We start from the raw sequence: 14,745 nt of genomic DNA, 5'->3' as shown, positions 1-14,745 counted from the left end.
TTAAGTGATAGGAGTACCACCAGAGCTTGTCTTCTGACTCACCCCGGGGCCCATCCACTGGGGTGTGATGCTGCCTTTCATTCTCCACCTCTTCCTTAACCGCGTGACCCTAAAACAACTCTGCTTGCATCTTCCTACAATTCAAATGCTGAATAGTTTGATACGACCATGTTACACATTGCATTCCAAGAAAGGTTCAAGGCCTTTCACTTGTGTATTGCAAGGATTTATACACTTCTACTCCCGTTTGAAACCCTTATAAAAATATATATTTGAAGTGTTCCAGCAATATTGAAGCACTCTGCAACACACACAGCAATTTTAAATTATTGCAGCACTTCATACATTTTGTTCTAGAAGTACTCGGGTTTGCACAGTTTGGTACCGTGTGGAACAATTTAATAATAGCGGAGATCATCAAATTTTATGAGTTGGAATTTAGAAGTGATCAGGATTGTGGACATGCACAATATAATTTTAGAATGATGAAACTTTTAGAGACACTTAAGAGCACCAAGTGACAGGTTCACCCCTACCATACCCTAAGCAGGCAATATTAGTTCCCATAAAGACGCTAGACTGCTACAGAACTGAAGTGTTGACTACATTAGGCAGCTGTGGGTAAAATGAACATGAACATTCATAAAAACTATCTAAACTGTTAGGAGTGTTGAATGGATGGCTAAATACTTCCTTACACTCTCATTCTTTTCTGAGTAAAGTGACTATCTTTTGAGACCCCAAATCCAGGACACCACAGATCTCAGGTGCTCCAGCCCCAGAAAATGCAATTATTGTTGCATGGGGATGTGGCTGGATTAATTAGCTGTGCTGACCACAACACAGAGACAATAGGACAGTTGGCCTCTATCCATCTTCCCTTGGGGCTCGTCCACAACATCTCTTTGGCCCATTGGTGAGCCAGTCCAAGCACCCTGCTGGAGTGGAGGGGGCTAGGTGCGTTGTGAATAGCTTTTAAAGATTCAGGATGGATTTTCCAAATTTAGGCCAAAAAATAAAATAAAAAAAATAAAACAAAATCAAGTTCTGGGAGTCTCTGAGAACAGAGGGTGGAAACAGATGTCACCCTTCGTTGCCTTTGTGTTGCCGTAAGTTTTTATGGTGGCACACAGCAAAAGCAAATAGATGTCCATACCCTTCATCATGCCACAAATGCTCACATTTGTGGTTGTGGCCAAAGGCAGCAATGATTGATTGACCATGGTAGTACCTGCTTTATTGTGGCAGATGTCTATTTGCTTTATGGCAGGAGAGCACAGGCAGCCTGCAGCTGCCCACGTTCTCAAGCTGCTCCGAGCAGGCGCTTTCTGGGCTCGGTCCCTTGTACCCCAGGAGTCCCCAAGCAGGCTCAGGTCCTTCAAGCACTGGGAGTGCCCGTTTGGTTTTCCCCGTTTCCAGAAACACCCCCAGGATTTTCAGGGCACAGCTCTGGAAGCAGGGATTTCTGACTCTCACCACCTCCAGAGATGCGCCCTCTGAGACTGCCGGGGAAGCTTGCTGGAAGCAGGGAACCCTGAATTTTCCTGCTGCCAAACATGCAACCCAGGGATTGCCATCGCAAGATCAATGTGCAGGACAAGTGACACACGTCATTCGTGTCCCGGCACAGCTAATTGACTTCCTCTGGCAACATCTATTTCTAGCCTAAGGCACAGCCTTGCAACTTGAGACACTTGGTTGTCTTATCTATTAGGGCTGGTCTACAGAGGAGAGTTATTTTGAAATAAAAGGAAGGTGTGAATTTTTAGGGGCATTCACACTTCCACACAAACTCCGCACACAAGTACGTCATCTGCAGCATTAACGCCTGCGGTTTAGCTCATTCCATGTGAAATATATTAAGAACGGCCTTCAGGGCAGACGAACAGCCATAAAGGGAGCTCATGCACATGTTCCTGTGGAAAAGTTAGGTGTTACTGCCCCTTTCCCCGCATGGTGAAGCCCTTGGGTGGAGATCTCCACCTTTAGCCCTGCATCAGATCCTATGCCACACTGTCCGGATGAGAGATACACTTTAAAAGCATTGGTTAACGTATTTGAAATAAACATACTTGCACAAAAGATATTTTGGCACGATCTCTCCATCTGGATTGCAGGCATGACATGACTGCAAGGATAGACAAGTATACCTTCAGCTTTGTTTAAACTTGCTTTTGTCATGCACCTTTGTGCATGCCTCATAACGCCCAAGGGAGATAAAGTAGGTATGCATTCTGCTGAGAAAACAACAGTGACTTGAGAGGTCCAAGCATGCACCTGAAAGGAGAGTTCAGTCCACCTCCATAGGGTATGCCTCCAAAGCTTGGTTTTCACATGGACGTTGCATGGCTTCAATTGTGTCAGTAAAGTTAAAACCGGGCACGCAGGATGCCCGTGTAAAAAATGTGCTTATTCTGATGCAGCTTATTCCCAGAAAGGGAAGTTAGCTATGCCAATATAAAGCAAAATTACATTGTCAAAACAGCACTGTAGCTCTGGTAGCATCCATGTGATAAAGCATGCTCCCCCATCCAAAAGACCTCTGTACAAAATACACGCGTAAAGCATCCCTAGACCCAAACATAGCAACTTACTCTTACCCCCTGCAAGGGAATTTTGGAAGTTTTTTGGATGGCGTTTCCGCACTAATCAACCAATAAGAAATAAAAATGAGTTCTTAACTGATTTATTGAGGTACTTTACAGCACTTCTCATCGCACCAGTACACGTGCCATCACGCATGGCTGTGCAGCTGCCGCGAGGAAGACAGTTTGAAGAGAACTCACCGTTACTTTTGTGGATGTTATTCAATTTTCTTTCAACCACTTCCAGTAATTTACTTCTTGTACTGCAAAACACTGTATTTACCAGCAGAGAAACACCTGTTTTATGTTCCTAACTCATCATACCTCAAAGGCAAAATACCCACTGGTTGGGGGTAATCATCTGCCTCAATTTAATTTTTTAGCACCTGGATGGAGATTTCCTTCCTCGGGAAGAACCAAAATGAAAATTTTGCAACTTTTAAGTTGCAGTTTAGCAACAGCTAGGAGGCCCATGGGTGCTGAACGCCATACAATAGCCAAAACTGTTTGTGTATCTGATGCATCTCGTTTAGTTTACCTGTTCAAGCCAGGTGTTTTTTGAACTGTTTTAGATTCATAATTAACTAGTGTCCTTCCTCCTCCACACAAAATCCACTTGGCTTTCCTATCCCTCAGAACAGATATCTCTTAAGTGGAGGGTGAACTGGACCTTGAAATGCTTGGTTACAGAGACACAAAGGCACAGTCACATAAAGCAACCTGCACTTTCCTTATCATCCAGGACTGGATACAGGCAAACCTATCCAAACACTCACAATGGATGAATTCTTACACTACCAAAGGAAAAGGGAGTTGCTGTCCTCTTTCCTCCATGGCCTCCAGCCTTAAGCTCACTCACCACTCTGGGCTTAGCGCACACATACTAACGCCATCCCTGCCTTGGTGGCAAAGGCCCATATTACAGCTAGCCAGAGGGCTGCGACAGTCACAAAGGGGTAAGGAAAACCTCTTCTTACACACGCTTCTGATGCAGTGCCGGGAACTTTTAATTAGTGAGCCACTGCTGATTAGAAGTACCTGTGCATCGTATGCATCAGTAGCGCAGCATGCCTCCGCGCTGAGAACATGGCAGTGGTGCGCTTTGAACTGCAGTGCATCCAATGTGTTTTAGTTTAAAGCATACCACCCGCTGCCATTTTCTAAGTGTGGAGGTGCACTGGTGCCGCTGATACCCATGACGTGCATGGCTGCCCGGGCGCATCGATTTACGTGCTCCAGCAGACTCCAGCTGGAGTCACGTACCTGCTACTGTAGTAGACTCCAGCAGACTCACTAGATTTCCAGCTTACTCCCAGAGTAAGTTAATTCAAGCAGTATTCAAACTGGGGCTAACACGCAGCAGAAAACTCTACATCAAAAGTCTAGACAAAAAATGATTTGCAGACAGGTCTGTCAGAATATATATATTTTTTTTTTGCTGAGAAGCTAACAGTTATTTAGAAAGCAAATTATAATCAATAGCGTCTAAATAAGAAGAAGATGACTTTAAGAGCAATGCTGGAATCTGCTGAAATCAGCATTGATATTTACACTCACCCAGCCAAGAACTAAAAAGGTTAGATAGTCTAAGTTTCATAACACAATTGTGTCATTAAATTACTAGGAATCAGCATTCATGTCACAATATTTTCTTACTTTTTGACCCTATGCATCTACATTTTCCCATCAAAACCATGCTAACAAGACATGCAATACCTTAGCAGCCTGGAAAGAACAGAAGACAAGGCTGAGCTTCCGTCTGGTTTCATGGAAGTTTATTATTAAAAAAAAAACCCCAAGAATTTGTAAAGCTAGGAAGCCAGACAGATACTGGTGAGACTTGCTGTATGTCACAGCTGGTATGATGCTGACCAGACAGAGGTGTACATGACTATTTATTCAAATTCATTTCAAGTTGCATATATCCCCATCATCCTTGCTGATTTATATATATAATTTTTTCCATTTCACATTCAATAGGCTTTCAACCCTCTGCCCTAGATATGACTAGTTATCAGGGATGCGCAAACAGAGCTTATGAAGTGCCTTGGAAACTTTTCAGATGACAAGATACAATTTTTAAATTATGGAAGACATTTCATTTCCATTTCTTCGATCAAGTGCTACCTTCCACTGCTATCCTTCTGCCTATAGGTTGGATAACACTGGACAAATTGCAAACATAGGTTAGATAAATTCTAATACATACATGTTTTTATGGTCTTTAAAAAGGCACGGTCTGATTTTTTCCCTTGTTCCCCCATGCTGCTATGGCCAATTTTCACAGCTGTAAGGGGCAAAACAGTTCTACCTCCCCAAAGAACAAGCTAGATCTCAAACAAGTGAGTAGATGCAATCTGAAGATGATGCCAAGTCTTTAAAAATGCATAGGGGTACTCACTCAAGTGCACTCTATAGCTTTCAAAAATCATGCTAGTGCAAGACAAGCTACACAAAATTTGCCCTGTTTTTCCTTGTTCACTCTTCATTTTTTTGTTGACTGTCCAAGTTGATTTATGGTCTCTTTTATATCAATAATGAGGTTTATTAATACGGTAATGTTTTGTGGTGGTGGTGCTGCTGTGATGGTCCAGGAAATGTGATTGAGGCAAGGATTTTTGTAGGTGATAGCTTTTATTGGACCAACTGCAAGGTTGGAAGAGATTTGGGCAGGCTTTTGTGTAATTTCATAGTAAGAGGAACCCGAACTTCATTCATAAATATCCTTGTATTCAAAAAACTTAAGTTTTACCTAGAAGTGCACCAATACTTTGGTCCCATATCAGATCGGCACTGATAAGGAAAATTGACACTATCGGCAATCAGCTTTTTTTGGCTGATGTGGCTGGGCGTGTCTGATAAACGTCTCATGCATGCACGTAGCCGCAGCACAGCGCACAGACGGCCAGGAGCGCAGCCGGGTTCAGCTGGTGGAATGGCTCATCTGGAAGGTGTGGGGGGGCTCCCACTGCTGCACGCACCTGGGGAGGGCACAGTGGATCTGGGCACGGGACGAGGACGGGCTGCAGCTGTAGGCTGGGATGATACCAGGCTCTTCCTGATGGGGGCTGAGGGCAGGTGGCAGCAGTGCTGGGAGGGAAGGCTACAGTAAATTTTGGGGTGGCTGCAGTCCCCCCATAGCTGCCTCTCCCAGTGCCACCCGTCCCGAGCACAGCCCAGCCCATCTGCCCCGGCAAGAAGAGCCTAGCAGCACCCCAGCCCCAGCCTGCAGTAGCAGCCTGCCCTCACCGTGCACACAGATCATGCCCTCCTGGGGCGCGTGCAACCCCCGACCCCTGGATGTGCCATTCACAGCTGTGTCCTGCACCCTGCCACGGCTGTGCAGCATTCACCCGTGCCCCACTCCCTCCTTCACTATGTGGGGCCTCGGTCTGCCTCCTGCCCTTTCCCTCCCCACTTTCTCCACAACAGACTCACTAACCCGACCCGCACTCCAAGCTGCCCAGCTGCATATCGAACCAATATGGCTCGTTAAAAGTCAGCCATAGGCATCAGCCCAAAAATATCTCTATCGGCGCACCCCTAGTTTTACCGTTACACAATATATCTACTCAGCTGTCTGTATCTATACTGCAGCCAGTGTACACATAAGGAAGCTTATTTCAAATACTCTCGCTGGGTAATGATAGTACGCTGGCACGGATCTCAGCATGGACTAATGAAGAACTGCAATTCCCATGACTGTTTGGTGAAAGCTGCTTTCATTTTGAATTTTAATTTCACAAGAAGGCGGGCAAAGACCACTTTCTCTTGGGCTATAGGGCTGCTGTAAAGCTGGTGCAAGGAGGTCAGTGCACTATCCAGTTTTATTGTGAGGACTACTGTTTCACACTGATTTACAAAACACGAAGCATATGCTGTGTACAGTAGCAGCACAGTAAACAGAGCACAGGGAGAACTTTGTTTCACCATATTCTGTGCATTAACAGCCAGATAATGTCAACTAGTACCTGCTCAAGTTTTTCAACCATTATTCACTGGGTATTTTGAATGAGTCTTCATAAACAGCATTTACCCTTAACACGTTTTTTCCAATTTTTGGTTTATTCTCTATAGCATCATGTCTTGCATTGGCCTTAGAGGATGCCACAGACAGAGGTATATGCAGTTAACTCACCAACAGCGAAAAGCAACAAAAAAATGTCAGGTACTATAATGACGCTGTATCGTTATTTTGACTGTTCATATGAAACTCATTATAACCTCTCCTTCCTAAAAAGCTTGTCTCCATTAACACAGTCTGTCTTGCATGTAAGACCACTTATTAAGGTTACTTGCTTTAATCTTTTCAAAGGGCAATTTTAAAACACCAAGAATAAATAAATAATTTCATGCATCAATAAGCAAAGATTCAGTGCGAAACTGAAACTTGTTTGGCAAGATCCAGCCCCAAGCAACTCTTTACAACAGAGCCAAATAGGGATTTATAATGGAATTACTGACAGACCCAAAAACTATAGCTGCAATAACCAGCACTGATATAATTAAATAATTCATGTCAGAGACTGGTATAAAGCAGAGATTGATGGGTCGTTATGATAAACAGAGATTGATGGGGTCTTTATAATAGGTTTCCCTTAACTAAAAATCCTTCTTTAGACAAGGCAGTTGTTTACGTGCATACCTCCAAAGAGTAGAGAGCAGGTATTTTGCATTTTGCAGAAGAGCTGCCAAAAATATATGAATGCTGGAGAAATGCAATATATCCACAATGATAATGCAAGCATCCAGTCTCCCAAGCACAAGAAAGCTATTTTTCATGTGTTTGGATCGCATCCTCATACACAACTTAAGATTTACACGTTGCTGCTATTATTTTTCTTTATTTAGAGAAAAATAAGTAAGCTTTAAATGCTATGTGATATAGCGTGCATCTAAGCATGAACTTGTTTTAAATGCAAAAGGTATCAGACCAGTCAAAAGCTTAGGAATGTCCATTAGGGCAACTCCTGTGAGATCTTTCTGGTACACTGAACAATCTGAAGAGTGAACATAACCAAATTTTAAAATTGTACACTTCAAGGTATTTCACTAATTAGGTATAGTGCTCAGTCATGAAGTTAATTGATTAATCATACTTCTGTGAATGGAGTGGAAATATTAAAAGATAAGACTTGGAGAAAGAATCAGCTAAGCCTTTGAGTCACAAAGAGACCGTATCCCTTTGATGAGAAGTGCCAGATTAATCTTCATAAATGGTCATAATTACTTGTGCCTGGGGCTCAGCCAAGTCATTCCAAATAAAAATTAAATTATACAACTGATTGCATGTTCCATCTCCTCTCCAGAGTGTTAGAACAACCATAGCCTTGCAATTACAAGCAGGCATTTACTGTTTACATGTTATAATACAGAGAGCATCCTTACAACAACCGTGCAGGAAAGAAACAGCCAATAAATACGGTTACATTATTTACATTTATGAAAAGTGAAACTAACATTTTGCAAGTGCAAACCTTACGGGTTCTTGTAGGAAAGAGAATCAGGCTTCCTTCTAGTCACTGTAACTGGACCTTCTTTGCCAAAGTGTTAAAGCCAATGTTACATCTGTAGTTTCTTTTGTTTTATTTGCAAAGTTACTCTCTTCGTAAGAGAACTTGGTTTTAATTAGGTCATTTTCATAATTCTTAGAAATTTCACACAAAGCATTTCAAGCCTGATAACTGAGAAGAGGAAGAAAAGGAAAGGAGTCCTCTTCTGGAGTTTTCTGCCACGGGGCAGGTGCCCTTGTCCATGTCACTTGCAAAGTTGACAGTCAAGGGTTCATCAGAGGAAAACAACAACTAAAAGCACAGAAGTAAAGCTTCTGTGTCAGGCTCTTCTTCATACCCCCTGGCAAACGTAAAAGCACTCTTGAAAGAAAACCATCTCAAAAGTGGAAGCCGGTATTGATATAACAGTAATAGTAACAGTAACGCCATCTTTTCTGTGGCTGTACATAGTTTGAAGTGCAAAACAGTACACCAAGGAATCCAGTACCACAGATGCATCTCCTCTGTGGTCCTTGCTAGAACTGTCCTTTTGAATGGGAAAGGTCTACAGAAGTAGTTCCTTGAGCAGCTACATGATTCTCCTCCAGCTTACACCATCTTTGCTAAGCACAGAAATCTCTCCCATGCTGGCTTCAAATAGGATGCTCCACACACAAGGTACGAAACAGAAACATTAGCCAAGAAGGGATATTTACTGTTTTGCTTACATGGGGTGCAGTTCTTATATTCAGGATTTATTCACATCTTAAACCACACTCCATAGCTAGAATTTTACATGCTATGTGTGTGGCACCACCTTAAATTAGTCTTTTACTAAGACAACAAATAAGAAGTTACTCCAGTACTTACCAGATTCCAAGATACAGTCTATTAATTGGCCAACTTAATAGATTTTCAAGATGCATTTGGGAAAATAAAGACCAAAGAAGCAGGATATCTGCAGTGTAATTTTATTCACTTAGGAACAAAGGGTCAAGTCACAGCATCATAATTCATTTTGTTTTGTAAACTCATTAAAGAAACAGTCTAAGTACAAAAATGACCACTGTAATAGTTTAAATGCAGACGCCTAAGGAAACCAGGGGTTCAACACATGAATGAAATGTTGGTTTTTCATTTTTTCTGTGTAAATTTTTGCTAAGTATTGCTTTCCATACTTTCTGCACATGTAGTCTTAAATACAGCAGGGCAGAGCAATCGAGAGTTGACCAGGCTGAAAAGTAAAAGCAACTTTTACACTGCTGCAGGAATGTGTTGCTGGAAGATATTAGCCCTACAGTGCATTAGCTAGAAAATGTATTAGACACCAAGACCGGGCAAAAAAAGACATCCAATTAGTATTGCACATTCATCTACTAAGAGGCCTAATGAAATTCAGGTCTTAACTCTTTCCTCCTCTACTCAAATATATAAAGTCCCCATAAAGGAGAACTGATGGAGAATTGACGGAGAAGCTGCCAATTCAAAGAACACATTTTTAAAATGCTCCAATAGATTTGTCACCAATCTAAAAAAATAAATAAATAAAACAATTTCTGGAGCAAAAACCAATTCAGTCCCAACAACTGCTTAACATGAACCAAAAATCATAGCAGCTATTTGACAAACTACTACATCCTACACAGACCGTCAAGATCATCCAATACTGAAAATTAAAGTTTGGACTTAAACCTTTTATCATTTGCAATGAAAGGCCAATTATGGGCATGTTCTGTCCCTTTTCATCCATGCGAGTCCTACCAAGCTTAGTTTGTCTCCATTTATTCTGAATTTCACCTACAAATTTTAGCCTTTCTTCAAAAACCAGAAAAGCTGCTTTCTTACTAATTCAGCCAGCCTCTTCACATGATAACCAGATCTGAAAGAAATAGAGAACTGTGTTGCAGCAGGTGCCTTCACCACAAGCTAGAACCTGTGGAAGACATTTTCCTACTGGATCCACCTTCCTTCATTGAGCAAAGTTCTTCAATTAAGACACATGACCTTTAAGTGATGACTCCATTATTCATCTCCGACTAGTCACATTCAGTTTCCAAAGTTTAAGTGTCCCAACTTGTCAGAATTAAGTAAACTTCTGAAGATTTTAAACAGAGCCTTGAATGCCTAAAGTTAACGCACTTCCAAGATTTGTATTTGCCCTATAGCAGGGCGTAGTGCAAGAAGTGAGCCCCGCCAACATAAGGCACTTACCTACATTACATGGGAAAGGGGCGGGAACGAGAACTCGTGTAACATGCAAATTTAAAGGAAAAAGTCCCACTGGAGAACAGTTTAAGATCTTGCAGACTCACTGCACTGCCAGTCTGTGTTGGTCTACAACTACTCTTCTATTTCAGATAATGTCAGGTCCTCCCATTGGCAGTCACTCCATTAGTCCTCATTCTTTGATGGTCATATTTCACAGAAACAATAAGGAAAAGCAGGAGGGTTGCTCCTTGGATAGCCGCCAGCAGGAAAAAGTAATAGTTCAAGTAGCAGCCATTAATGTTACCTAGAAAGAATTGAGAGAGAAACAGGTACACACGGGAAGTATACAAATAAAAATGTCAGTCCTTTAAAAACTGTCTCTGCAAAGGCACAGGAAAAACCAGACACAAGTCATATGCGCATCAGATAAATCTCAATCCCCCCGCCCCGATATCTGCATATTATCGGCAATAAAAGTGACATTTATAAGGAAAGTACACAGGCCCGACAGGCATGGGGAATGTATGCTATATATTTTGACTTTGTGCTTTTACCTCTTGAGGTCAGTAAAGTCTTTGAGGAAATACAGACCCCCCCTTTCCCTATGGTTTCCCTGAAGCAGGCCGTTAGCACTACAAGAAATAGGCTTTTGTGGCCTAATATGTACGCGCATAAGAGACAAGAGGGAGCTATGTAATAAAACTCTTCCAGAGGAGGAGAAAAGCAAATGCTAGGTACAAGCATTTAAATAATATACATATGCAAGCCTTTTCAGACCCTTTCTTCAAATGACACAATTTAGCTCTAAGAGTTGAGTTAATGTAAAAAAGTTAATTATTTTAATACATGGAGACCACCGTCACTTACTCGTTAAGAGTTGCCTTGCTTAAAAAGGAAAAATTACCCCCAATGGAAACGATACAAACCACACCTGTGGTCTTTGCATTACTGTCAGAAAATTTTTAATTTAATATATTTTTAATTTTAGGTCTAAAGGTCCAACTTGTGTCAAAACTCCCCCCCAAAATACTAATACAAACATTCTTCTCCGTGGATGTACATGAGGCATCAGAAACTAGCAACTCAAATATCACTCTTCTGCTGAGTCTGGAGTTTTAAAACAAGCTCTATATTGGAATGTGCTTAGATTTAAGGCACATCAGTGGAACAAAGTCAGACAGCTGTGCAAGGTGATTCTCAAAAACAAGGACCAAATATGTGTTGGCCTCCACTATCCAACATATTCACAACTTTGTGGCCAAAGGAACTGTACCACTAAAGAGGTCAGTGAGGAACATTTTGGACCCTTTGCCCCAACTTTTTTTTTTTTTTTTTTTTTTTTTACACCTGAAATTCCTTATTCAAACTATCATTTCTGTAAATTACTTTTACCTTGTTGAACCATTTTTAATGCAACTTGCAGTCAATTTGCACATTAGGTGTAAAGAATGAGAGATTTATAAGTGGTCTCACTTGTGCTTTGGATAGTCTAAAAAGTTTTTTTGCTCCAATACATTTTCCAAATAAGCTTCTATAAGTAATCCTTGGACTGCAGATTATTCAAAATCTAAGTAATACGTGTCACCAGCCATACAATCTCTGTTGGGAACTTAATCAGATGAGTAACTGAGAATCAAATCAAAGACGTAAATTAACATTCATATTTCAGGGTTCACTTACTTTGCACATTCTCCAATATTCAACTAACACTGACAAAATAAAACAAACCACAAGCCAAAAAACATTCAGTAGGATATTTACGGAAAACAAACAGAGCAAATGGGTGTAAAGGCTTGTACAGACATTGCCAGAAGTTCTGCTGGACGTGGCCACCTCTGGCCCTTAATAATATATACAAAAAAATTGAACTGGTGAACCTATAAGAAAGAATTATTTCCATTTCCTCCCTTTCAAAAACACATCCACCACAGGCTTCAGCCATCCTTTCCAAGGCATGCATCATGAAAGTGAAAACTACAGATCATTCACCTCTAGCATTACATGTTTTTTAAAGGACCCCATAAGGCTTTGATTTAAAATCTTGTGTTTTGCAGCTTCATTGAGGGGGCTAAAATAAGATTTTTCAAATTCTGTTTATATGCAACCAATTCTTTTTTTGACAATCGTTTCAGCCTCCGCTAATGTTAGGCGGTGCCTGCATGTCTGGACGTCTAGATCTCCCTTCCTTTCTAAGCCAAAGGGGAAAATAAAGATGTACCAAAAAAACAAATGCCATCATAAAAACAAAGTTAAACAGTATTATTCACGTAAAGCCAAGACTCAAAATCGCTCTCAACCCGGTCTCAAAACAAAGTTAGGAATTCATCCAACTATGTGGAACTTTTTGATTCAATTCACCTCTGACACTCCCCAAACTGGTTTTAAACTAGTGATTTGTGGCACATTAAATCATTCTAAATTAAGAAAGATCGCTGGTTAAACATTGTCCCTCTGTTAAGAAATGAGCTCTTACTATTGCTGCATTTCCAAGAACAATACACTCTGGCTCACTGCCAACATGCCACATGAGCCACAGCCAATTGGACCATTATGGTTATCCTAACGGGTAGAGGGGGAATGCAAAAATAGTGAGGCGTACATCAATTCTTACAAGCTGTGCATGCATATAGTGTTGAGATTAAATTACTTTAAATTACCGAAACTTAAGATTCAATTAAATTAATTTATAACAAAACGCAATAAAAGCAACATCAGTCTTCCCCTGACATTTAAAATACAATATGCATTTGAATCTCCATTTGAAGAGAAGTGTTTTAAAAAGTAGTAATTTTCCTTTATGAGATGGGATGTTAAAACTCCATGAAATCTCAATTTTTAGCACAGAAATAATTTCAGTGTACCAATCAACACTTAAGTGCCAGCAGACAGTAAGCTCTATTGCTATAAACTAGAAGCAGTGGGAGAAAGCAAAAGGCAACAAGAGTTAATGCCCTAGTATATTGCTGCATTTCCTTAAATTTATGCTCCAGTATTTAATGAAAAGCTTATTCATTCATAAAGCTTCATTCTCACATCTGATGGTCCCTAGAAGATGGATTATTTTCTAAAATAAGTGTTGGCAAACTTAGTGAATTTCACATTGGAAAGAGTACTCAAACAGTGCAAAAAGCACAAAATAGCAATAAAAAAAAAATCCTATTTATACATTAGAAACTTGAAAGGGCAGCAATGCAAGATACCACAAACCAAAGCCACCTGCTGTATGCCTCAATCTCGACTCAGAGGCAATGCCACAGAGTAAGGGAGGATCAAGCTATGCAGGTGCTATTTAGGGCCAAGAATGGTCAGGTTATCTGGTCACATGGACATCTGTCCAACAGAATACAAAACGAACTCAGCATCTTACTCTGCATGGGTGACCAAAGAACTACCTGAGGGCAACACATTTACAGTCCTAAAATAATCTAGCAGGCCTCTGTGGATTACTACGCAGGGGAAATGCATCGCTGATTTTTCTCAGATTGGTTTATCACAGCTTAAAAGGAAACCCGAGGTTGAATCACGATGGACAAAGGTACAAAAAAGCCACGAGGCTTGCAATTTAAGGTGCCAAGAATAACAGATGTTATTTTGTGCCAAATTACTCTTCCCCACTATTTTAGGGCATAGCAGCTACATCAACCCATGTGGTATTATATCAAAACTAAATGTGTCCCTGTTGTGCAGCTGAAGAAACTCCCATTTTTCAGTATTCTAAATTTGTTTTAGTGAAGGCATCTAAATAACAAAAGGTTAACCTTTTTGCCAACAGTTTTTGAAGGGAAAAAAATAAAAGATGTCAAGTTATGGTATTAACAGCATTAAGTTTAGATGGCATCCAGTCTACCTAAAGGGTAAATCCAACATACAATGCAGGCAGCATTTTTAGACAGTAAATGCACTAAGCAAGCACTGATGCTCATGGAAGCTTTGCCCATACATTTCTTTCTGGAACTAGTCAAGCCACTGAAGTTCGTAAAGGATTTTATGAAATTCCCAAGGTGCCACCTACTGGTGCCAACGATTACGTTTCATTTCAACTGATAGCAGGACTTAGGCTATGCTCTTTTACAGCCTAAAACTGAGAGCAAATGCAAATTTAAGTCTTACGGTCATTGTTCAAGTACCTTGGAAACTGAAATCCCACATAATTGCTCTGCAGTCGGTAGCTGGGTATTTTGCTTTATTCCTGGGATACACATACAAAACTTGGGAATGCAAAATATTTCTTTCATAGTTTCTAGGGTCGGAAGGGACCTGAGCAGATCATCTAGTCTGACCCCCTGCCATGGCAGGAAAGAGCACTGGGGTCAAACGACCCCAGTAAGGTGGTCATCCAACCTCCTCTTAAAAACCCCCAGGGTGGGAGCCTGCACCACCTCACTTGGAAGCTGGTTCCAGACCCTAGCCGCCCTGACCGTGAAGTAGCGCCTCCTGATGTCCAACTTAAACCTTCCCTC

At 41.1% G+C, this 14,745-nt stretch overlaps 1 protein-coding gene across 1 annotated transcript in view; it reads right to left on the bottom strand.

The window, feature by feature from the left end:
* Positions 1 to 9,027: 9,027 nt before the first annotated feature.
* The window catches only part of SLC15A4 (solute carrier family 15 member 4), a gene marked incomplete at its 5' end in the record, with an annotated part of 56,721 nt that continues 51,003 nt past the window's right edge, over positions 9,028 to 14,745 (bottom strand). Inside the window, one exon of the mRNA XM_019506645.1 lies at positions 9,028 to 10,589. Within this exon, the coding sequence (XP_019362190.1) occupies positions 10,441 to 10,589 (149 nt within the window). The remainder of the gene's footprint in view (positions 10,590 to 14,745) is intronic.

The sequence above is a fragment of the Gavialis gangeticus genome, unplaced genomic scaffold (assembly GCF_001723915.1).
Source record: "Gavialis gangeticus isolate Ggan-Ray unplaced genomic scaffold, GavGan_comp1, whole genome shotgun sequence".
In the NCBI taxonomy this organism is placed as follows: Eukaryota; Metazoa; Chordata; order Crocodylia; family Gavialidae; genus Gavialis; species Gavialis gangeticus.
Note: the sequence above shows the minus strand (reverse complement) of the source record. Positions and strands in the feature narration are given on the sequence as shown.